The sequence below is a fragment of the Dasypus novemcinctus genome, chromosome 3 (genome assembly GCF_030445035.2).
Source record: "Dasypus novemcinctus isolate mDasNov1 chromosome 3, mDasNov1.1.hap2, whole genome shotgun sequence".
Taxonomy (NCBI): Eukaryota; Metazoa; Chordata; class Mammalia; order Cingulata; family Dasypodidae; genus Dasypus; species Dasypus novemcinctus.
Window position 1 is genome coordinate 148,176,478 of NC_080675.1, and position 26,164 is coordinate 148,202,641.

The window sequence follows — 26,164 nt, forward strand, 5'->3', positions numbered from 1 at the left end:
TACTAACTTTAGTGGATTGAAACAAATCAAATAAAATCGATCCTCATTATTTTTGGATTCTGAATTTGCAAATTCACCTAGTCACTAAAATTTATTTGTAACCCTAAAATCAATACTCATGGTGCTTTTGTCACCACTTGTGAACATGTGCAGTGTTGTAAAAAAAATTTTGAGTCACTTGACACAGATGTTCCCAGCTAAAATCAAACAAGTCAACATTCTTCTCGTTTCAATTTTCATAGTGTGAAGACGTGTCTTTTTCACAGTTTACTCATTTTTTGGGGGGGATGGGACATTGTTTAACATGGTCCCCAAGTGTAGTGCTGAAGTGTTGTCTCGTGTTCCTAAGGGTAAGAAAGACTTATGGAGAATACATGTGTTAGAGTAGCTTCATTCAGGCATGAGTAATAGTGCTTGGTGCCTGTGTGTTCAGTTATATTAAATCAATATATATTAAATAAAATGACTTTAAACCAAAGCACATATAAAACAAGATTATGTATTGATTGATTGATGAAAGTATGTGACCAGATTCTCGCAGGAACCTAACACAGTTTTTCTCGAGGAGCAGTAGTTCAGTATTTTCTAATTCAGTGTTCACAGTGACTTTAAACTACTGTAAATAATGAGAATAAATTGTATATTTAATCCATGTGTTCATAATAATACTTAAAAATACAATCCTCAATGATCCACTTTGGGGTAGGATATTAGAAGTCAGGCTCATCATTTTGAAAACTGATAAGGAAAGACTCAAGCATTCTATCATTTTAATAAGAACTTTATGATAACCAACTAATTGATGAGGGGATATTTCTGTTTTTAGAAGGAATGATAGAATAGTAACATTTTGTGACTCCAAATAGCTAGTGATTTTTAAAGGCTGGCAACATCACAAAAAGATGGACAGTCAGACATTTTGAATCTCCTGACAGAATGACATGGCATTGCCTATGAAGTAGTCTTGGGAAAAAATAGGACCTGATGCTCCAATCAAGTGCCTACATTTAACTGCCACTTTACAGGAAGAACATGTTAAACATTGGGATGCAGTCAGTAAAAGACAGACTGCCAGAAATTCAGGAGGACAAATGACTTCCTTTCTTCAACAAATAAATTTCAAGGAAGGATAAGAAATAAAGGAGAAACCCACAGATTAAAAGAAAGTTAACCCAGTACAACTATAAAATGATGATGGACAACCCCCATTCTAAAAATCAGAATGTATCTACAATGGCAATCAATAATTCTTTCCATCTGCCCCATAAGATCGAAGCCACCTCTCAATCTGAGTCAGTGTGGGCAATACTATCCCAAATCCTCAAGTTTGAGGAATGAACAAACACAAGGGGGGAATGTATTAGTCTACCCAAAGGGGTGCTGATGCAAAGTACCAGAAATTTATTGGCTTTTATAAAGGGTATTTATTTGGGGTAAAAGCTTACAGTTTCAAGGCCCTAAAGAGTCCAACTCAGGGTTGGTCTCTCACCTCAAGTCATTTGTCCCGTGTTGAAGCAAGATGACAGGTGATGTCTGTGAAGGTTCAGACAACCTCTTTGCCCTTAAGTCTCTGTGGTCCCAGTTCCATACAATCTCAGCTGTAGGCAGAAGAGCTCGTTTCTTTCTGGGCTCAACTGCTTTGTCTTTTTCACAAGGTCAACTGTAAACTGCCAGGTGAATGGCTCCTCTCTTTCCACGGCCCCAGCATCAAGTTCTCTCCTCTTTCGTCTGTGGAGCGCTCTCTATTCCTCTGTATCTTCTTCTTCTGCCTTCTTGATTGAGTGTCCGTTTATATAGCCCACCAAGGGGGTGGGAACTCAACCTTGCATACTTTCATGATGTAGTAGAATCAAAGCCCTAATCTTGATTTAATCAAGCCTTTGAACTTAAATCAGTCAAAGGGTATCATGCCCAGAGAACAGATCAGTTTATAAACATAATATCTCTTTTTGGAATTCATAAATAATATCAGGGAAACAGATGTAGCTCAAGTGATTGGGCTTCCTCCTACCATATGGGAGGACCTGGGTTCAATTCCTGGGGCCTCCTGGTTAAAAACAAGAAGTGTCCCCTTGCAACAAGCCAAGTGCTTCTACAAGTGAGTCATGCAGCAAGATGATGACAACAAAAAGAGATGAAGGTGGGAGTTATGGCGAGGTACAACAGAAACCAGGAACTGAGGTGGCACAAGTGACAGGGAACCTCTCTCCACATCAGAGGTCCCCAAGATCAAATCCTGTTGAATCCTAGAGGAGGAAAACAAGAAGAGAAGATGACACAGCAGATGGACACAGCAAAAAACATCAGTGCAGGGGGGCGAGGGGGAGAAAAAAATATCAAATTGTCACGGGGTAATTGAACCATGGACAGAGTAAACTTATTAATACTGTAGAAATGGAAGAACATGTAACATTGTTATAAAGATAGTGGTTACCAGAGGTTCTGAGGGGGGAGGGAAAGGAAAGAATAGGTGGAATTGGGGCATTTTTAGGGCATTGGAATTAAGTGCGAACCACAGTATAAACTACTGACCTTGGTTAGTAGCCGTGCTTCAATATTTATCAGTTGTAATAAATGTACCACACAATTGTAAGATGTTATTAACTGGGATAGACAAGGGAAGGGAAAGGGGCAGGGTATATGGGAATCCTTTATACTTTCGATGTAACTTTTCTGTAATCTAAAACTTCTTTAAAAACAGTTTATTATATTAAAAAAGTTACCTGTAAAATATTATTAACTAGAAAAAGATATTTAATTACTAAAATGGATTAAACAGAACTCAAAAGAATAAAGAAAAGAATACAGGAAAGAACCCAAGGGAGGAACAGACTTGGAAATGGACTCTCCCATCTAAGGCTGAGATTCAGAATCTTTTTAGAGTGTACTGATGCCGATGCTGAATGCTGCAGCTGCGGGTCAAAGCTGGTCCACAGAAAATTACCTGCTAAGATGCCACACGCCTCAGCCTGTGATGTATGGAAATCTGATAACTGGGCTACTACCCATGGGAATTTGTGTGAAGGGAGCTATCCGTTGGGATGCTGTGGGCCAGAGCTGATGCAGGGAAAGCCATCTGCTGGGGTCCTGGGAAACTTCCTAGAGATTGAGCAGAGTAACTTGCAGGAGGATGAGCACCCCTGGATCCCCCCACATACCATTTAGCAGCCATACTGTAGGGGCAAGAAAAAGAGCACAGCCTAACCTTAAAGATAAGCCCTTTCTTTTGTTATGCCTTGCACTATCCTTCTAGCCCTCTCTATTAACCAACTCTAACATTGTACTCTCTGGCAAAGAAGAAATGTTTGCAGGGTCCACATTTCATTATTGCAAAGAAGGATGCGTTGTTGAGAGATCATAAATTGATAACTGGAACAGTTATGTGAAGTGCTCTATAAATGAATAAAAAATTGTGAACACTAATTGAAAAAAATAGGCATAGTACATGTGAAGATAATTTGCAGAAGATTAATCCTAAATCAATGTTAGAAAGGATAGTCAAATTCACTATTAATAAGTTTCCCTGATTTCATCTTGTTGCACACACTTATGCTTTCTGGATCCTCCATTAATGAGAGGGTATGTTGCTTCTTAAGATTATACATTCTTTCCCTCCATGGATCCTGCTTTTGCCTGAGGGTTGTACCTACTATCTGTACTTTAACTCTTCATTTATCCAAGTTTAAGGCTAGTCTGAACTTCTTCCTGGGACCTGCCCCACCCTAGCCAGTGAAATAAGATAGGAAAATGAAAAAGGAAAACATATTGGAAAGGAAGAAATAAAACTGTCTCTTCGCAGGCATGGTTATGCAGAAAATCCCAAAGAGTCTACACAAAAGCTATGAGAAGTAATGAGTTTAGTGTGACCACAGGATACAAAATCAATATACATAAATCGATTTCATCTCTATATACTAGCAATGAGCAATTGGAAATTTTTAAAAAATAAAGTACCACTTAAAGTGTTAAAAGAACTTGAAGCACTTAAGTATAAACCTAACAAAATTTGAGCAAGATTTGTATACTAAAACTGGAAAACCTTCATGAGTCTATTAGTCAGCCAAAGGAGTGCTGATGCAAAGTACCAGAACTCTGTTGGCTTTTACAAAGGGTGTTTATTTGGGATAGAAGCTTACAGTCATGAGACCCTAAAGAATCCAACTTAAGGCACCATAAGAGGTACTTTCTCATTTAAAGTCATTGGCCATATGTTGGAGCAAGATGGCAGGCAATGTCTGAGGGTTCAGCCTCTCTTCCTCTGAAGGCTCTGTGGTCCCAGCTTCTTCTAGTCTCATCTGTAGGCTGGTACAAGGCTCATCGCTCTCCCAGGGGCTTGTTTCTTTCCAGACTCAGGTTCTCTGTTCTCCTCGCAAGGTCAGCTGTAGATTATCAGGTTCCTCTCTCTTCTCTCTCTTCCTCTGTGTTCTTTTTTGTGCATTTTCTTCCCGGGGCTCTAGCATCAAAAGTAAAGCTTTCTCCTCTGTGGGGTCCTTTTCTCTGTGAGTCCTCACCCCTATGAAAGCTTTCATAGGATGGAGTGTCTGTTCAATTGAAGCAAATGTGAGCTTTTGGCAGGTTGTTAGCGCAGGCATCAATCTGGTGTATTGTAAAGTCATGGGCCTGCAGCACCCTGTAAAGCTTTGAAGCTCTGCACAGGCACTGTAGATGATCCTGTCACAAACTGAAGTAACTGTGCTTGTCGCTCTTCAGCAAAAAAACTCCACAGCTTTCTAGAACTACTTTACAGCATTGCTGTCTGGTGTAGTGTTTTAACCAGGTGTTTACCTTCCAGTCATTAACATCTCTCTCTCCAAGTCCACAAATAATTCTAAATTTTTCTTATCAAATGTCTTTAGCATATGCTATGGAATTACTTCATTAAATCCTTTCTGCAGAGCCAGAAGTTGAGCTTCAGTACCTTGTAAAAACCTCAAATTCACATACAGCCTGACATATTCCTTTTTATTTTCCTCAGTAACAATGTCCTACTGAATCAAAACCCCAATATAATCCAATATCTTTTTTTTTTTTGGAATTCATAAACAATACCAAACTACTATAATGAGGGGAAAAAAAGCCAAAGATCTAAATAAAAGGAGAGATATACTATATTCATGGAAAAGAAAGCTCAATAATTTTAAGATGTCAAATTGCCCCAAATTCAACACAATTCCAGTCAAAATCCCAACAAGTTGGGCACATTTTAGCACAACAAAAGAGCTGCTATTGTTGTCATTTTCATTGGTGGTGGTGATGGTGGTGGTATTTAACAGAACTGGACTATAGAAGAGCTGGCTCTTTTGTGATGTAGGTTTCTTGTCATTTTAAATTTTAAAAGAGATATCAGGAAGACCCTGTGTCAAGGATGTTGTATAGGAAATGACATCACTGGTAGGAAGTTGGACTAGATCTGTGTCAACCCTTCTAAGTCAAATCTTATGAATCTAATATTTATAAATCAGCTATTTATAACTCTGAGGCAATGGGAAAGGGAGATACTGAAATACTCAGAGAGGCTCTTCTAATATACTTACTCTTTTCTGAAAAGATCCTCTAATTCCCTTTTCTCTTACCCTTGAAAAATATTTCATATAATGGGGAAAGTCCCTAATGGGATTGTGTTGCATGAATAAACTATTTTAGACCTCTGATGTGACATTTGTTTTATTTTTTGTCACTTATCACACTGACTAAAGGAAGATTTTGTCAGCCTTCTCAAATCTCTTTTTTAAAGCATTACTGGGTTTTGAACCTGAAAGCACATATCTGGGAGGCAGGTGCTCAACCATTAAGCTACATTTGCTCCCCTCATGTCTTTTTAAATGTGTTATGGCTCTTCCAAAATGGTATTTATCTTAGGAAAATATTCTTTAATAGTCATTTTTAGAAAGCTTGACTTTATTCACATATTCAGTTTATTCGTCATGGTCAGCTTATTTCTCAAGAAGCTAGGGAAACTTAGAAATTATCTTTGTAATTGATATTTAAAAATACTGTGTGGTTAACATCTACTTTTTATATATTGGGTATATGACATTGCAAAAAAAATGTGAAGAGTTCAAATAGTAAATTAAAATCCTGTGAATTCTATGATTTTTAAAAATGGGTTGAAATATGAATAAGGTACCTATTTTTATTTTCATTAATATTTTAATTTCTTTTTTATTTTAAGCCCAACCTGAATTCCTGAAGCAGCCTGCTAATATATATGCTCATGAATCTATGGATATCGTATTTGAATGTGAAGTGACTGGGAAACCAACTCCAACTGTGAAGTGGGTCAAGAATGGGGATATGGTTATCCCAAGTGATTACTTTAAGATTGTAGTAAGTATTTTTCAAAGAACATTTTGGTTCTGAAACTTTTTAATATCTTTAAGTGGTATAACCAAGAGATCGATTAACTAGTACATAAATTAATATTAATTTATATACTGCAGATAAACATAGAAATAATCTCATTGGTTGACAAGAAAGACTGAGCCCAGAAATATTTCAGTAGCTTATATAAGATCATATAGCAAATCATGGCTGAACTTAAGTAAGCCTAAAGTCTGGATCTCCTTACCAATAGTCTTGCACTCCTAGTCTAACACAGCTGCCACTATTTTCTGGATAATTATTTCATGTATACATGTAATTAATTGTGACTCTAAGCTCTCTAGTCAAGGAGCAGAAATCTGTCCTTTGAAGTATGGATGGAAAGCTGATCCTTTTGCAAAACATATTAATTAAAAGCTTAGAAAAATAATAAGTATAATATAAAATTTAACCAAAAATCATATGCTGATGCCAGTCCTTTCAAAATAAGTATGACAATAGATAACAATTCTTTTAAAACATAAATCCAGAAGTAAATTAGTGTTAAAAGTATTTGAGTACTCAAGTCATAATTGCTTTCTAATTTATATGTATTCAGTGCTTAATAAATTTTAGCTACCATTATTAATCATCATCATCTAACATCCTAGTAATGGAATTATCCAGTTTTTATTAGTAACGATTAATGACATAGCTTAAGATGTATACATGATATTTAAGAATTAATATCTCATTAAAAGTTTGTCGTATAAGTAGTTCATTCATAGGAGGAATGCATTACCTTTTTTTTTTTTAAAGATTTATTTTTATTTATTTAATTCCCCTCCTCTCCCCCAGTTGTCTGTTTTCTGTGTCTTTTTGCTGCGTCTTGTTTCTTTGTCCGCTTCTGTTGTCGTCAGCGGCACGGGAAGTGTGGGCGGCGCCATTCCTCGGCAGGCTGCTCCCTCCTTCGCGCAGGGCGGCTCTCCTTATGGGTGCACTCCTTACGCATGGGGCTCCCCTACGCGGGGGACACCCCTGTGTAGCACGGCACTCCTTGCGCGCATCAGCACTGCGCATGGGCCAGCTCCACACGGGTCAAGGAGGCCCGGGGCTTGAACCGCGGACCTCCCATGTGGTAGACGGACGCCCTAACCACTGGGCCAAAGTCCGTTTCCCGCATTACCTGTTTTTGAAATGCATATGCTCATATTATAAAAAGTGATCATAAATATTTAGCATTAATTAAAAAGCAACCTGCAGTGGTTAAATTGGAATATTTTTCTCTTATCAATATCGTCACATAAATTTTTTTGTTTTAAAACCATGTAGTATTGTATCAATAGCAACAATATTTTTCATTCATAAATTACTTTAAGAAAAACTTTCATGTATTCAGCCTCTTTATTTCACATTTTTAGAACTATTAGTATTGTAGACAAACTTGAGAAAATACCTAAAATTCACAAATTCACACTTTTACTATAGTCATATGACATTGTATGCCAGATGATTTTCCCAGCAAATACGTAAATTTGCAAACAGTATAGGTATGACATTTTAGTATAGGGTAGGTTTTTAATTGTTAAGGTTAGTATGTACTGTTCTAATCAATTAAGTCAACACCTTACCAATACTCTAATAAAAAATTGAGTAAATGTAGCAGGTACATTTGTAGATAATATTCAGCTATTGAGTCATAAATGTTGGCTTGTTTTTCCTCCCCAGAAAGAACATATCCTTAGTTTTGAACTAGTAATTCATTAACTGAATCATAACATTGTATTTATGTTTTTCTCCCCAGAAGGAACATAATCTTCAGGTTTTGGGTCTGGTAAAATCAGATGAAGGATTCTATCAGTGCATTGCTGAGAATGATGTTGGAAATGCACAAGCTGGAGCCCAGCTGATAATCCTTGAACATGGTAAGGGGGTAAAGTAGTAAGATGGAGGACTGACTGAGGAACTGCTCACCTGTCACTCCACGTGGCCTCATGATTTAATAACCTGTTTGTAATGGCCAATGTATGGCATAACTAAGAGAAAGATGAATAACAGTCTAAATCATTTCTATAGCTGAAAATTACCAAGAATCATAATTTTGAATAATATTGAAGAGACATAGGTATTAAGAAAAAAAAATGAACCATTTTAGAGTCTTACATAAATGAATGTTTTTCAAATTTCAGTCTTTTTAATCTCAGTTCTGCCTATTAAGACTATCTTCTTAATGTCATGTTCATTTTACATTGATTTTTCTTCAGTTTTTCCAAAATAAAGTTAATTGCTTTTCCTGATTATTATGAAAAACTTCATGTTTAAGAATTTAGCAAATAGTGAAAAGTGTAAGGAATAATAATCTACTCTGTAAATCAGGGTTCAATCAGGAGAAACCACACAGTAATTTGAACAGGGAAATTTAGTATGTTGATTTGATTAAGATACCTGTTGGGTGAATTAACTATAATGGGGGAGTAAGAAGTAAAGGGAAGTCTAAAGAAGATAGGAATGGCAGCTATAAGGAGCAGCCACCTTCCCTGGTATGGGAGAAAGCACTTAAAAATTAAAAAGGAAAAGCCCTTTCCCCACACTGGCTGAAATCCAGATTTTGTTGGCGAGGGTACATCTGTGGCTTACTGGATGACAGGGAAATTTCTATGTTGCTGTGCTAATGAAACTCACTCAAAATTAACACTATAGGGTACTGAGAAAGGCCTTTTATATAAAGGGAAGGGTTTCACCAGAGGCATTCTGCTAAAAACCAGCCAAGGAGGGTGAGGTGTTTGTGGGAGCTGTTGCTCACCAGAGCCTGCCAAGGGACCACACAGACCCAAGAAAGAAAACCCCGTCCTCCTACACTGTCTCTCCAGCATTCTCTAATGATAAAGCTTAACAGTGTGTGTTTTAGCTGGCGAAGGAAAAATACGTAATGGGCCTACCACCCTTTTTGCAGAGTAGGCAGTAAAGGGTGAATTTGAAGTGGAGATGTAATAAATTGATAACTGACCCATATCCCAAACCCTACTATCTAGTGGTACTGCATATAAACACACAAAGATATATATATGTATATATGGTTTTATAACCTGCTTTTCCCCCTGCAATAGCATGTGGTGGATATCTTTCCGTGTCAATAAATAGAGATCTCCATCAACATTTTTCATTGTTCAATGTTATATATGTGTTTTGCTTTATGTAAATGATTCCCTATTAGTTAACATTTAAAAATAGTCTTCTCTTTTTACTATTAATATTTACTATGTTGCTATTTACTATTATTATTTTTTTACTGTTCAACAGTGCTTTGTTGAGTTTCTTTGTATTATTTTCTTAAATTACTAAAAGTCGAGATCCACAGTGCTATGTTGCTATGTCCTTTTGGGTACATTGTTTGTTTTAGGAAGTAAAGCATTTTTACTCTGTGCTTTTTCTTGGGAAGACTTAAAAAAGATGCCACTTTAGATACTTGATCTGGTATCCATGTCAAATAAGGTCAGGTACCACTGTGACTCTAGGAGGAGTTTTTCTGACAGCCATGCATTTTGACCAGAGAAGGTAATTGGTAAAGATGGCACCTCCTCCTGCTTTTTACACACAAAAAAAACCATGTATAGGATTTTGTGTGTTCTGAAAATATACTTGAGAGTATTGTTATAAAGAGGCATAAAATAGTAGAAGTGCTTTTTTCTTCATATGTTTGTGATTTTGCCTTTCCCTGGGCAAAATCACTGGAAATTATTTAGAAGCATGTCATTTTTCCATATTGGCAGAATGCTTGCGTATGATTACCAAATACGGCACTAACAAAAGCAATGAGCTAGATAGGTTATTTCTTATTACTAGTGCCTGTGACTTAGTAAATTTATGGCTATCTTAGGACATATTTACATGGAACTATTAAGGACATTTCAGTATATTTGTGTTTGTAATTACTATGTAAATCCAACTCTAATAGTATAAATGGCTGGTTATATTACCAGGGGTCCGAAACTAATCCTAATTGGGTTTTCTTCTGAAAATTGACATAACAATCATGGTCAGAGTATGTGTGCTTCTTTTGGGATGTTTCATAGACTAGTAAATTTTTTAAATGACTTTCTGAATGAAGGATGTGTTAAGAATGGATGGATTATAAGGAGGAAGGTGTCATATAAGTTATTTTGCTTTGTTTTTTTAAATTTGCAAGGTAAATATTCATGTAAGAAAGCTAAAAGAGAGAATATAACAACCTGTAAGACCTTATCTCTGCCTCCAGGAGTTCACAGTGTAGTTAAGAGGCTGACCTATAAATAAAGGCAGAATAGAACCAGATTTAGAATGCCATGATTATAAGCAGTTAAAGCAATGCTGTAATAAGGCAACCTAAGAGTAGAGTCAAATTTAATAAAAAGAAGGCAAAGTGGAGGTTGTTTGAATGAATGCTGTTATAGCAGACCATTGTGATACTAGTGCTAGAGCAGTGGAATGAAAGGATTCTGTTAAAGAGGTGTTAGTGATTTGTCTGAAGCAGGCTTTTATTAACTGATCAATGCAACATAATGGAGAAGTCAGAAATACTTCCAAGGCTCCATCTGAGTGACTGAAATAATGGTGATGCCTTTACAAAAACAGTAAAGGAAGGTGAATTAAAAGTGGAAGGGACTTCTAAGGATGTAAAGAGTTTGAAAAAGAATGACCCATCCTCGCAAGGCAAAGCTCATTTATCTACAAAATCTTAACTTCTCTTGAACCCATCAGAGAGCTGAACTTGGAAATCAAAGGAGGACAAGCCTACCCTCCCCCAAGGAGATGAGCCCTATGGATTGTTTCCCCTTCAGCAGAGCAGGAGAAGAGATGGCTACCATGAAAGTAGATAAGAAATCAGCTAAAATTTTAACTGCTTATTAAAGGCGAAGTATGGACTTGCCCGTTGTTAGTTTGGAATAGCTGGGGGCCCCATATTCAAGGAGAGTTCATACTTGCTTGCAGATACTTTTCCATTGGCCTCCACAAAGTGCTCATAGTTAAGATTGGAGGCAAAACAGGAGAATGGAGAAAGCACCCTTTGGTGGTTTAGAGGGGAAGGAGGTAATCTGCAGCTGCTGGGGAAAAGGTACAAAGCCCCATTGGATTACTTAGTCCCTTCCCTCCCTTAAGCTTTAAACCAGTGGGGAAGGAGCAGAAAATCTACCTCAGTAGTTTCCAGAGGAGAATTAAAAGCACAACTTCTCTGCTCTGGGGAGAGAAACCCACTGGCCCCCAGGACAGAGGCAAAGACCCATTACTGCTGGAGGAGGGGTAGAAGAGAAAACTCTACCTCTGAAAGAGGTGCAGAAAACCATTTTGCGCCTCAGGATCCAATACCAATTGCAAGGAAAAGTCTTTTCCTTTTTGGGGAGGAGCAGCATTTTGGGAACATAGTGAGGAGAGGCAGAGAACCTACCTAACTCTGAGGCTAGACTGGGACAACTGAATCTCAACAGTCACAGCCTTGAGCCCAGCACTGGGTAACAAACAAAAGCGGTGTGCTGCTGGGGGAAGGGAAAGAATGTAAAGAGGTACATCTGTGGTGGGAGGTTTGCAGAAATGGTTTGGAAAACTGAAAAGAAAGCAGGAAAATTGAGTAAAATTCTCCAGCTCGTCATCGTTCACCCTAAGCACAGGCAATGGTAGTTTACCAGTAGAGGAATTTGAACCTGTGGTGCATTGAAGGAACTGTAACAGCATTAAAACTCATCAAGCTCAACTCCTGACTAAATTGAATAAATCCCTTGTTTTAGTTTCCTAGGCTATTCAAAGAAAATACCATGAAATGGGTCGTATTAAAAGTAGGAATTTATTCACTCATGGTTTGGAGACCAGAAAATGTCCAAATCAAGGCACTGTCAAGGTGATGCATTTTGCCCAAAGATCAGCTGCTGGCAATCGTTGGCTCCTCTGCCACATGGCAAGGCACACGGAGGTGTCTGCTGGTTCCTTCCTTCTCTTCCAGGTTTTGTTGACTTAAGTTTGTTTCTTCTGTGGCTTTCTCTCTCTCTGTCTGAATTCCATTCTCTTCTAAAGGATTCCAGTATAATAGAATTAACGCCCATCCTGATTGAGGTGGATCACACCTTAACTGAAGTAGCCTCAACAGAAGGTACCCTACTTAACAATGGTTTCATACCCACAGGAATGGATTAGATTTAAGAACTTGCTTTTTCTAGTGCACATACAGCTTTTTTTTTAAAGATTTATTTATTTATTTAACACCCCACCACCACCACCACCACCACCCCCACCCCCGTGTCTGTTCTCTGTGTCTATTTGCTGCGTCTTGTTTCTTTGTCCGCTTCTGTTGTCGTCAGCGGCACAGGAAGTGTGGGCGGCGCCATTCCTGGGCAGGCTGCACTCTCTTTCGCACTGGGTGGCTCTCCTTACCGGGCGCACTCCTTGCGCGTGGGACTCCCCTACGTGGGGGACACCCCTGTGTGGCAGGGCACTCCTTGCGCGCATCCGCGCTGTGCATGGGCCAGCTCCACACAGATCAAGGAGGCCCGGGGTTTGAACCACGGACCTCCCATGTGGTAGACGGACACCCTAACCACTGGGCCAAGTCCGTTTCCCATGCACATACAGCTTTAAACCATCACACCCCTCTAATTTAATGGCTTGACAGAAGAATAGGCTTGCCCATTTCCAGGTATAAATAATATTTGTCTCCATCTAAACTGTTCTGCACACCATGTTCAATATTCAAACAAAAATCATTAGACACAAAAAAGCCAAGAGGGAATAAAAAACCAACCCATTATTTAGAGATAAAGCAATAAATAGAACCAGACTTAGAAGGGATCTGGATGTTTTTACAATATCAGATAGGGACTTTAATTATGATTGGTATTTTAAAAGATTTAGTGGAAAAGATGAACAGATGAAGAATTTTGGTAGAAAAATGGAAACTATAAAGAGATCAGAGGCATTGGCATGTGTCTCAGGAGTGAAACTTCAGTCAAACAAAGGAACAAAACAGAAACACAAAGAATTCCTTCAGGCTTGTTAGTAGATTTAACAACTGAATCAAAAATAGATAAATGTAAATTATTTAAACCGAAACAAAAGAAAAAAGTGTGGGAAGAAACAAACAGCTTCCAAGATTGATTATCAGCTGGTCTAACAAATTGGAGCCCCACAAAGAGAAGAGAATGAGAACAGGGCAAAATGAATATTTGGAGAGATAGTAGCCAAGAATTTTTTTAAAATAATAAGATCAAACCACAGGTCCAAGAAGCTCAGACAGCCCCAAGTAGGCTAAATACTAAAATGAATAGAAAAGAAGACACACTTAGACAGATCATAGTCGAACTATTGAAAACCAAAGATAATAAAATCTTTAAGGCAACTGAGGGAAAATAGACACATTGCATAATAGGAACAAAGTTTAGAATTGCAGCAGAATTCTTGTCAGAAATGATGTAAACCGAAGACTATGAGGCAACAAAGTCAACCCAAATTATATATATAGCAAAAATATCTTCCAAAACCAAAAGTGAAATAAAGACCTTTTCAGAACAAAAGCTCAAAGAATTAACTGCCCAGCAGACCTTTGCTACAAGAAATGTTTAAAGGAAGTTCTTCTGGCAGAAGGAGTCTGAAACCTGACAAACTTCAATCTTCACAAAAAGACAAAAGCAGGTCAGAACAGAAGTGTTTGGTTTCTTTTTTTTTTTTTTTAATAAGGTAAATATGTATTTTTTTAAAAAATTGCTTTAAGAGATAATTGACTGTCTAAAGCAGGGGCCAGTAAGCTTTTTCTCTTAAAGGCCAGATAGTAAGTACTTTAAGTTTTGTAAGCTTCTTAGCTCTGCCATTGTAGCACAAAAAACAGCCATATGGACTGCATGGCCATGACTTTATTTCAAGTACACTGCAAAAAGATGAAGAGGCATGTTGTAAGAAAGAAATCTTATTCTGGAATAAAATAAGGCTCACCTGATTGTGGAGAAGAAAATAATTTATTCTCAATCTTGCAAGAAGGATTGCACAACCAGAAAACGTGTCTGGTGCCCCGAACAAAGGAAAATGACACAGTTTATACCCCTGAGTTTAGCACACAAGCCTGTCCTCTGTTTCTCCATGGATTGGATACTTCAGAGGCTACAGCCTATCTGAGAGGTCCGACTTTCCCACAGAAGTCCACCAGTTTTTGATTAACAATTTCCCCCATCACATTCCAACCATTTTGGCTTTTATCTGCTCCTTTTGCCAAATAAGGAATGGAATTTAGTGCTGAATTGGTATTGACTTAGCTCTTCCTTGTGTATCCTTTTTACCAGCTATAGGACTGGCTTAAGCTGGTTTCCTTTGTCTGCTTAAGCTGGGAGTTGGAGACTGAGGCAGTAGGCTGCCAGGTTACATTAATTAATATTTTTTTCTCCCTGCTTTGTATTACCTTTATGTGAAAACTAAACTAGTCCCCATCTCTTACAAGTATCGTTAACCCTAGGGAAACCACTAAAAAATCGGAAAAGAAATATAACTAATAAGTGAATAGTGGACGTATAATGAAATCATAAAAAGTACTCATTCCAAAAGAAGGCAGGAAAAGAGAAAAAAAGAACAAGGAATAAGTGGGACCAAAAACAGCCAGCAAGATAGTAGATTTAAATATCTATCCATGGGAAGTGGATTTGGCTAAATGGATAGAGTGTCTGCCTACCACATGGGAGGTCCAGGGTTCAAACCCAGGCCTTCCTGACTCATGTGGTGAGCTGGCCCACACGCAGTGCTGATGTGCGCAAGGAGTGCCGTGCCATGCAGGGGTGTCCCCCACACAGGGGAGCCCCATGCGCAAGGAGTGCACCCCATGAGGAAAGCCGCCCTGTGCAAAAAAAGTGCAGCTTGCCCAGGAGTGGTGCTGCACACATGGAGAGCTGATGCAGCAAGATGACGCAACAAAAGAGACACAGATTCCCGATGCCACTGACAAGAATACAAGCGGAAACACAGAAGAACACACAGTGAATGGACACAGAGAGCAGACAACCGGGCAGGAGGGGGAAGGGGAGAGAAAAAAAAATCTATCCATACCATAATTGCATCAAATATATAAATGGTTCTGGACTATAGAACAAGTCTCAGTGCATTTTACAGTACTGAAGTCATATAAAGTATGTTCTCTGACGTCAATTAAACTTGAAATCAATACCAGAAAGATTTGGAAAATTGCCAAATATTTGGTTTTTAAACACCCTTCCAAATAATCCATGGGTCTAACAGGAAATTAGAAAATATTTTGAAATAAATGAAAAGATAACTCATCAAAATTTGTGGGATGCAGCTAAAGTAGTGCTGTGAGGGAATTTTTAAAAAACTAGTTAAGTCCTAAGCAGGCAGAAGAAGGAAATGATAAAGAGCAGAAATAAATGAAATGGAAAACTGAAAAACTGGAGAAAACAGGTGAAACCAAATGCTGGTTCTTTGAAAAGATCAGTTATATATTTTTTTAGATGAACTTTTAACCAGACAGATCAAGAAAGACAGAAAATCCTTATCAGGAATGATAAGGAAGACATCATTGCATATTCTAAAGACTTAAAGAGGGTAATGTGGGATTATAAACAACTCTATGCCAATAAATTTGAAAAGGAAGGTAATGGAACTGATTTGTTTAAGGGGGAGGTAAAGTATCAAAATTTAATATATATTGCATTTGAAGTTCAGAAGAAAACCAGATAAAAATGTCTAGAATCACAGGGCAATTCAGCAGCTCAGGAACAAGTTGAGGAAGGAAACAAGTTCAGTTTTGATAGATGATAAACCTTTTAACCAAACTCTTCTCTTTCTTAATTTAAGGTAGTTAAGTATTGTTTCACTTTCTTGTGCATGGAAAATATTGCTCTCCCTTTGCCTTGTGATAATCTTTCACACAATTAAAAATTGAAACTCCTGAGGGATTTGTTCAAAGGATTTGTTATTAATATTATTATTTAATATTTGTTTACCTTCTGACTAGGAAATACTTAGTCTTATTTCCCTGCCTTTAGAAGGATGTTTTAGTCATCGAAGTTCATACCTAAAATATCCTCTTAAAGATCTCCATAGATAAATCATCTCTACAATCTTTTGATGCATTTTTGGCCATGTGGTTTTTTCCCTTCTTTATGGTCAGGAAATTCATTCTTGGTTCCTCCTTAAACCACCACTATTTTCTGTGGATTTACACCTCAACATGTTGTTTTTTTCTACTTAAAAGATAGCATTTACCCCCTCGTTGTTTTTTCCGTCTTACCAACTCCAATAAATTAAGTTTCTAAGAGAACACATTCTTTTCTTGTGTACATCATTTTAAATTGTGGTGGCCTGAAGAAAGCTGGAAAAGGAAGTTTGCATACCAGAGATATTACTTCTGAACTTTTGTATATATTGTTAAGTGTGGGTTGTAAGGATTATACATTAAATGGTACACGGACAATTCGTTGGTTGTTTGGAAAGAATTAAATTATATGTTTACCTTGTAACATCAAAATAAAATACAGAAAATACAGTTAAATTTTAAATTTAATCCATATGAAGTTTGAAAGAGAATAAAAGTCTTTTTAAATATAAAAATAAAATATAAGGGGAAATTTTGATATTTTAAGGATAAAAACCAAAACCTCTTTTGTATATTAGAAATACCTTAACCAAATTAAAGAGCCAAGCTAGTAAATAATTTAGAAAAAATTATCTAAATTTAGTATTATAAATGGATATGAAAAATAACATAAGCATACTGCAATAGAGCATATATAAATTATTTCTAAATATGTGATATGTGTTCTACCTCACAAAGATAGAAAATTAAAATCAATGAGATGCCATTTTTGACTAATACAGATTTTATTTTTTTAATGAACATTTCTTTATAATGAATGTTGCCTGGCTAGGGTGTAATTAGGTTTGTACCTTTCTTCTACTCTTAGTGAAAATAATTGTTATATCCTTTACTAGAGCCATTTTGATAATTGTGTCTTAAATATTACTGACTCAACCCATTATTTGTTCTTTTAGGAATTTTTCCTAAGGAAGAAATCAGAGATTTGAACAAAGGTTTATATATTAGTCTGTTCATTTCAGCATTAGAAATTAGAGAAGAAAAAGAAAAATGGGGATAAAGAGAAAAAAGGAAATGAGTTAACTGTCCCAAAATAAAGGAAGTAGTTAAAATAATTATAGTGCATCCTTATGCTAGAAAAGCTATTTGGCCATTAAGAATGATGCTTGTGAAGACTAATTATATCAGGAAGCGCTCAGAATATAATGTTGAGTGGAAAAGTAAGATACAAAACTATACTAAACAATCCAAATTTAGTTTAAAAAATTGTACACATTTAGACATCCCCACACTAAATTATTAACTGTGGTTATCTTCGGGTTGTACGTTACAGGCGATATTTTCTCAATTTTCTGAAGTAATTATGTTTTTATAGTCAGTAAAGAATTTTATTTTTTTAAGTTAAGATTAAACTCAACTTCCATTCTGTATTCATATAATTGAATTGGTTTTGTTTGAAGAGTTCGTGTTTTTTAAAAAGGTGAAGTTTTTAGAAAATATCATGCCAGGTGACATTCCCAGTGACAGTAAACAGCTGAATAATTAAAAAGTGGTATTTTGTTAATATTATTTAATATCTGTTTACCGTCTGCCTGAAAATATCAGAATTGTTTCCTTCCTAACCTTTCTTAGATATTACGATGATGTGTTTAATAGATTTAGGGTGTGTAGTTAATGTAGAAATAGTACTGAAATAGAAACTTTTTTATTTCCATCAGAATGTGCAGACTAAAAGGTTCATGGGATTTTAGGAATTAACATGCTTTCTAAAGGATTCTTATGTGCCTGATATGTAGTATGGTTTACATAGGGAATTGGAGCAATTCTTTATTGTCTCCTTTCTATTTAAAAAAAAATTTAATGATCTAAGTAACATGGCACCTAAAAAGTGGACTTTGTTGGTAGCCCATTATTGTCGTTAAGTATTTAAACTGTATAGAATGGAAAATACGTGTGTTCTTTTTACCTTCTTTCTGAGTTGTGCTTATAGAAATGTGTTGAGTAGAAACATGTATCCATCTGAAGGCAGGCTGATGTTCAGAGCACGTGGGTCACACAGGCTTTTTCCCCCTTTCTAGCTTTCTATCACCTAGAAGAGAGCATTCTTTGAGTTAAATTTTTCTTCATTTAAGAAACTAAAGCTGTGCCTTCAAAGGCAATCTTTGTGTTTCAGTAATGGCAACTTGTAAAAATGATCATACTTGCATTAAGTTGAAACCCAGTGATAAAAGCATATAATACAATCTCCTCTTCATTGTATCTTAACATTCAACTTGAAAAGCAAGTAGCTTTTTTTCTTAGTTCATATGATAAAAGTTAGAGGCAGTGTCCTATGGTGCCAGGGTCAGCAAACCGTTTTTGTAAAGGGCCAGAGAATAAACAGTTTAGTCTTCGCAGGCCTTATTTCTCATAGTAGTGTCAAAAAAAGCCATAGAGAATATATAAATGAATGAGCATGGCTGTGTTCCTATAAAATTCTTTTCATGGACACTAGAATTTGAATTTTATATAAATTTCATTTGTCACAAAATAATGTTCTTTAGATTCTTTTCAACCATTATAAATGTAAAAAATCTTTGCTTGTGACCCTACAGAAACAGGCAACTGAATGGAATTGACCCACAGGCCGGAGTTTGATGACCCATGATATGGTGGAAAGAAAATAGGATTAGTTTCTGCTGTATGATCTTGGGCTGGCTCCTTTTCTTAGAGCTTCCTTTTTCTAATCAGTAAAATAAGGTTAAATAGCCAGCTAAGACACTTCTGGTATTTTCTCATGATTGATATAAGTGAGCTAAATATGACGCCTTCCAAAAGATGCTTTATTTTTAAATTTTAATTGAAACACATGTGTAGAAATACAAGGAATCTAATGTTTCAGATAATAAGTGGCAAATATTTTCTCTTTTGGTTGATAGGAACCTCAAAGCAGTTAGCCATAGGATAAAATTACCTTTGCTAGAGCTGAGAGTTGTTTATCTCCGTATCTGACCTAAGAATATAATGATGATGTTATTTTCCTGTACTTTGATAATTTGCTATTAAATTTCATTTATGCCTGCAACCTCTTAAGAATGGTCCCTCTGTTACCCAGCAAAACACAGGTTCCTCTTCCTGATGTACTTTATTAACCAATTCCTGAGACACCAGAGTTGCAAAGAGTGAAAGAGTTTATTTGCTTGCACATAGGCAAAAATCTGCCTCTGTGAACTGCAGTAATTCAGATAGTTTTGTAGCAGCAAAAGACAGATAACTCAGGTTCCTTTATTTGTAAACATTAAGAGACTGAACAGGATGGGGGTGGGTGGGTACAAAATGCGGTGAATAACAAGTTATTATAATCAAAAGATAACCATTATCAGAGATCAAGGCATATAGGGATAGGGGAGTACAAAGCAAGGTCAATAACAAGGTTTTTTTTTATGGATTTCAAATGGGAGGGTGGAGTGGAGTGGTTACCATATTGATAGAAATATCTATATAAAAGGGTAAGATCCCTCTGGAAAAATCATCATAATAGCAGGCCTTAGTTAGAAATGACCATATACAAAGGGTGAGGTCAGTCTCGCCAGTTTTAGTAACTTCAGATATTAACCTTTGACTATTTTATAATCTACTGGAAGTGAAAAGGTGCCTAGATAATGATTTGGTTTGATTTGTAACCCTCAGTTATGATTTCTCCCTCTGTTTGTTCCTTCCCCAATCTTGGGAGTAATCTGTATGACGACTGCTCTGACTTCTTGCTGAAAAGGGACCTTGACCCTAGGGATTGGGGGAATAGCACCCTTAGATTGTAGTTGTTTATATTCCTTAACTTCAGGTTTTGCAAGAGTACTAATTTTTTCTCAGTAATTCTGTTACAGCAAAGCTAGGACAAGAGACAGAGACATGTTTTAAGGATAAGTATGCTTGCAATTATGATTATTAATCCCGCTTGTACTATCGAATGAAACCATGATCCTATCCCTGTAGGAACCAAGCTGAATAAATCAAATACACTGAAGGGGGAGGGGCAACCTCTCGCATTAACTTTAATTTTCATATGTTCCAATATTTTAGTTATGTTATCAGATTCATCAGGTATTTTGGTACAACATTCAGTTTTTACTCTAGTACCTGCCCCTCCTTATGACGCTGTCAGCGTATCTAAAACCATTCAGTTTTGTAATACTGCTTTATTTCATGCATTAGAGTCATTTCAGTATTTAAATATTCAGTCTATATTGTTGAGGCTATCAGTTAAATCAAGTTTTGTAGAATTGTTCAAGGTTTCTATCCTATGACACCCTCTATATTTAATGATGGCAGAAATATAGCTGCTAGGTGATCATACCAGTGAAATACTTATCGGGCCCAGGAAGTTCTTAATAGGAATAGATTCACTCCTGATGGTAAAGTTTTATGATTACTTTTTTGAGCCCAGGGTTATCCTCAAGGGCATCTGCATATCCAACCTACGGGCAACCAGAGGTATAAGTTGGTTCCACATAACTACTGAGTTCCATTTAGAGCCGCCCAACAAACATCAGGTCTATTAAGCCAATCTGTCCCAAACTAGTCTATTTCTTGTAATATTATGGTTTGTATACGTTGCTCTGGAAGCAACTATCCCATTTTTCTTGTATTAAAGGGATTATATATTCCTGAGACTGGTTTCATTGTTCCCAACAAAGAGGGGCAGTCTAGCTCAATCTACCATACAGGTATTAGCCATACCACTTTTACTCTAATAGTTAGATATTCGGCTTTATTGCCTAAATAGTTTGTATATTGAGTGGCTCTTTCAGTTGTTGTACTATGAGAAAAAAAAATTTGAGGTCCTTGGCTTTCCAAATTAATTGGCCATCTGTTTGGATCTGCATTAGTTATGGTCATGGTATCTAAGACACATTTTTGTTTCTACATCTTTTGGATTAATTTTCTTCTTTCCAGTCAGTTCCCTGCACGGGGTGACTAGACACAGGTAACTAGAAAAAGTAGACATAAGTAATTTGCTGAATACCCAGCAATCTGATTGATTCATAGAATTTGCTAAGAGTTTGCCTATTGCAAAAAATATGAGGGTTTTTTTTTTTTTTGACATTATGTCAGTTCCTTGGGCTATTCATAGCAAAGATAGAAAACCAGGACATATGTCCAGAAATACATGTTGGGAAGCGTCTAGTAATTTTATACAATCATCTATCTATAGGCAACAAGTGAAAGTATTCTACTCTTTAGGCAACCTACATCTATTAAAGTTTTGGATGTACATAGCATTACTCAATCAAAAATAAATGCCCTAATGATTATCATTTCTTATCTGTTCTCTGAGAGTGTTTTGTATGTTCTAGTGGTGCACAATGATATCTTTCTGTTCGAAGATAGTCAGCTTCCTCTCCTTCAAAATCTCTAGTTGTCAGTATTAACTCTGTGAAGGAGTCTAAGAGAGGGACCATTTAGGGCAGGTGTTCTTAACCCTTTTTGTTCCACAGACCCCTTTGCCAGTCAGGTGAAAACCATGGACACCTTCTCAGAATGTAGTGACAGATTATTTTATGACACTGAACATGAGCATGTCTTTCAATTAAATTTTAGGATTATTCAAAATTACACTTTACAACTTTCTCATAATTTCAATACCTGATAACCTAACACAGTTCAACATCTGTTTAAAGGTTCATTTTCGGCAAATGTTTAGAAATTTGACTTTTTCCATGACGTCATAAAACCATCTCTGCTGTCTTCACCAACCTTTTTGCAGGCAGTTATCCACTGCACTCAGAACACACTACATCAAAATAAAAATATTACTACGTCCACACTATACTGTGTATTATTTGATAAATATATCACACCCACATGAACACATCCCCACAAGAATAATGTTTTTTTGAATTTTCAATTCAAGCTCACAGGCCCCCTAAAATCTTTCCACGGACCCCTTTCTGTGGACCCCTGGTTAAGAACCTCTGGGCTAGAGGGTGCTATTTTTATCCTGCTATGGTGTATCCATGGTTTCATTCCCATCACTTGACAGAGGAGTGAGGGTTAGTAAAAACCTTCTAGGGACCTTAAGTTCTAACTGGTCTGTTGGATGCACACTTCTCCATTCTCCATTTCCTTAAAAGAACCATAGCCCCAGGCTTAAGATGATGTAAGGGAACATCTGTAAGACAAGTGAGCCAACTTGAGGTGTAGTGATGAATTGCTTATAATGTGGCCCCTAGTGACTTAATATAATTTTTAGTTTCTGATTTTTGGACTTCTTCAGTCCAGGTACCCACACCACCTTGTTTTAGGAATGGTCTCCCTTATACCATTTTGAATGGGTTTAAAAGGAGCCTGCTTCTGGGTGCTACTCTTACCTGCATCAAAGCCACCAGGAGTACCTTGTCCTGTGAAAGATTAGGCTCCTGACAGAGCTTAGCTACCATGTTCTTCAGGATATGATTCTTCATCTCTGTTTTCCCAGTAGATTGTGGTCTCAAAGATGCATGTAATTTCCAATGTATGTTCAGCACTCCTGACATTTCCTGTGAAATCTTGGATATGAGCCTCCCATCCCCACCCCCATTTATTACTTTGTATTGAAGGAATCCAAACTGTGGGATTATTTCCTTCAGAAGTACCTTAGTTAGTTCTGAGCCTTCCTCTGTCCTGCAGGGAAGGCTTCTACCCATCCTGTGAATATACCTACAAAAAAAGATATTTATAATTTCCACATGCTTTTGGCACAGTATAAAGTCTATTTTTCAGTCCTCACCTAGTGTTGTGCCTCTTGCTTGAACTCCTTTTATTGGGGACAAGGGCCTGGGTTTTGCATTGTTTAAACATGTTAAACAATTTTCTGTTATTTTATCAATGGTTCTTTGCATTTTAAGTCCTATAATATAATTCTTCAGCCACCAATACATGGCATCTCTTCCATAATGAGTGCTTTGATGTAAATAAGAAAAAACTCTTTCCAGTCAGTGTTCAGGAATAAAGATTACTCCATTTTTGTTATAAATTCATCCTTCCTCAGATCCTCTGCATGAAAGGTTCGGTTGAGAACTGACATCTGATTCTTTTAAGTCAAAGCTCCACTTTCTTTTTTCTCAGTAGATCATGGGCTGAATATTGAGGGGGAAAGTTTCTTAGTCTTATATCTGGCATCAGAGAAAGTACTGACAATGAGGATGGAGGTATTAGACTGCTCCTTTTGCTTCTAAGTCTGCTATTTGATTACCTTTAATAGAGCCTATTTCTCCTTTCTATGACTGTAGCAATGTATTATGGCCCTTCTTTTGGTAACATTACTGCCACTAATAAGGCTCAGAATACACCTCCATGTTTGAGTTCATTTTTACCACGTTAAGGGCTCTCTTTCCCTCCACATGGCTCCATGATCATGAATTATATGAAAAGCATAGTTAGAATCTTTACATATGTTTCTTTGCTGTCACTTTCCCAGATGTGAAGCTCAGGTGAGTATAGTAAGTTCTGCCTCTCCAGTACTGTTTGTAGAGTTACCACTGCATAGCATGCTTTTCTTTTTTATATATTTCTATTTTATTTAAAAAAAAAAGTATGTCTTTTATTTTTAAAGATACATCGATCACACAAAATGTTACATTAAAAAATATGAGGATCCCATATACCCCACTCCTCCCACATCAACAACCTCTTTCATCATTGTGGCACATTCATTGCATTTGATGAATACATTTTGGAGCACTGCTACAATCGCGTGAATTATAGTTTACATTGTAGCTCACATTCTCCCCCAGTCCATTCAGTGGGTTATGGCAGAATATATAATGTCCTGCATTTGTCCCTGCAATATCATTCAGGACAATTCCAAATCCCGAAAATGCCCCCATATCACACCTCTTCTTCCCTCTCACCACTACCTGGGGTTGTATCTACTTTGACTGTCTCTGGGATCATACAGAGACGTGCGTGAGTGTGACCCTCTGATGACCTCCCTAATCATTTTGAAGTCTCTTGGCCACATAAACTCATTTGTCTTTACTATTTCCCTCTTTTATTAAAGGTCTTTTTCTAGTTGCATCACCAGCCGGTACTTGGTAATAATTCCTCAGTGCCAGGGAAGCTCATTCCTGGGAGTCATGTCCCACCCTGGGGAGAAGGTAATACATTTATATTCTGAGTTTGGCTTAGAGAGTGGTCACATTTGAGCAACATGGAGGCTCTCAGGAGGTAAGTCTTAGGCACCCTGCAGCTCTAGGCCTAGTTGAAATTTCAAGCACACAGGCTCATAAGCATAGTCATCAGTATCAAGGGCCCATCATTAGACCATCCTTTTTCACCGGTCTTTCCCCTTACACTTGGGGAATTGCTGCTGTTCCACTGGGGGATGTGACAGAACTCCCCAGGATGGGAATGCAGCACTCCCTCAGTTGTTGTGTGTAACTCTACCCACAATGACAATACCCAACAAACATCTGAACATATCTACATACCCTATATGCATGCCGTGGAGAACTCCCTCCCACCCATGCAACCCCCATCAATGACCCCCCACACCAGTGCGCCTCTCCTGCCATAGTTGAACCCCTCTGTGATCCAAAACTTCTTAAAAAATGAAGCCTAATATATTGGCAAATTCAATTAATAGGAAAATGTAGTAGTAATGACAGGTTTAAAGATTAGAAGTAGAATACATAATAATTTTGAAAAACAAAAGGAACAATAAATTTGGTTATTAAAAAATTAAAAATATAAAACTTTTTTCTTTTGACCTTTTGCCTTTCATCACTGAAATAGATGTTGTCTAGTATGTATAGTGACAAGGCAGTCTTTTCCATTTCTTCCTCAGTGTCTGCATCCTGTTTTTTTTAAATTTTTTTATTATGTCTTCAGGAAAGTTTTAGGTCACTGTAAAGTCACATATAGAATATAGGGGACTCCCATAATACCCAACATCAAACCCTTTCCCCCCTTTTCCAGCAATGATCTTTTCACATGTGGATGTTACATTTGCTACAACTGATGTACAGATATTGAAACATAGGTACTAATAATGATTCCATTATGGATTACATTATGGTTTATATTTTAGACTATATACTTTTATAAATTTTTGGTTACAGTGTAGTTTATACATTATAGTTTACATTTTAGACTATACACTTTTATAAATTTTTGGTGAAATTTAAGATGACCTGTATCCATTGTTGCATAAACTTGTGGAATACTTCCATTTCCCTCTAGTTACCCCTTCTTCCATCTATTCTATTCCTCTTTCTCACTCTCCTTGGGGGCCATGGTGACAATCAAGCTTCCCTGCTTGAAGAACAAGATTCATAGATACTTGCAACAATGCTGAGGGCTTGACACACTAGTCTGTCCTCCCCCATTGGGAGCCACCCATGCCCTCGAGAAACACCCACCCCTCTGTTTGAGAACATCAGACCTCCCCAGGATGGGGGTACAATACCTTCCCACTCATTATATTGGTCTCCACTCACTGATATAACACACTATGACAAGATGAGCATTGACTCCCTAGAAGCCTGCCCCAGCTGCACCTTGTGCCAGATGCCCCCCATCAAACACCTTAAACCAATAACCCTTCCTTATTTTATTTTCTAAAGAGTATTCTCAGCATTATAATTTCAACCACATACCTGGAACAAACGTTGTCCATTATTTATGTACAGTCATGCGCAGGTTCCCGTTTTTCACTTGGGTGTAAGATAACCTGGTTTTAAACTAGAAGAAACTTAGAGGGTGGTGTTTGGATTATCCAGCAGAATAACTTGATATTGACCTAATTGTCCAACAGTGTGCCATTTTCCACCTTTCTCTTCTAACAGTGGCAGC

At 37.1% G+C, this 26,164-nt stretch overlaps 1 protein-coding gene across 5 annotated transcripts in view; it reads left to right on the forward strand.

Moving 5' to 3' along the window:
- Positions 1 to 26,164, forward strand: part of NEO1 (neogenin 1) — a 259,394-nt gene that overhangs the window by 141,184 nt on the left and 92,046 nt on the right. For all 5 annotated transcript variants that reach the window (XM_004476598.5, XM_004476596.5, XM_004476595.5 and 2 more), the window contains exons 6-7: positions 6,173 to 6,327; positions 8,105 to 8,225. In XM_004476598.5, the coding sequence (XP_004476655.2) occupies positions 6,173 to 6,327; positions 8,105 to 8,225 (276 nt within the window). The remainder of the gene's footprint in view (positions 1 to 6,172; positions 6,328 to 8,104; positions 8,226 to 26,164) is intronic.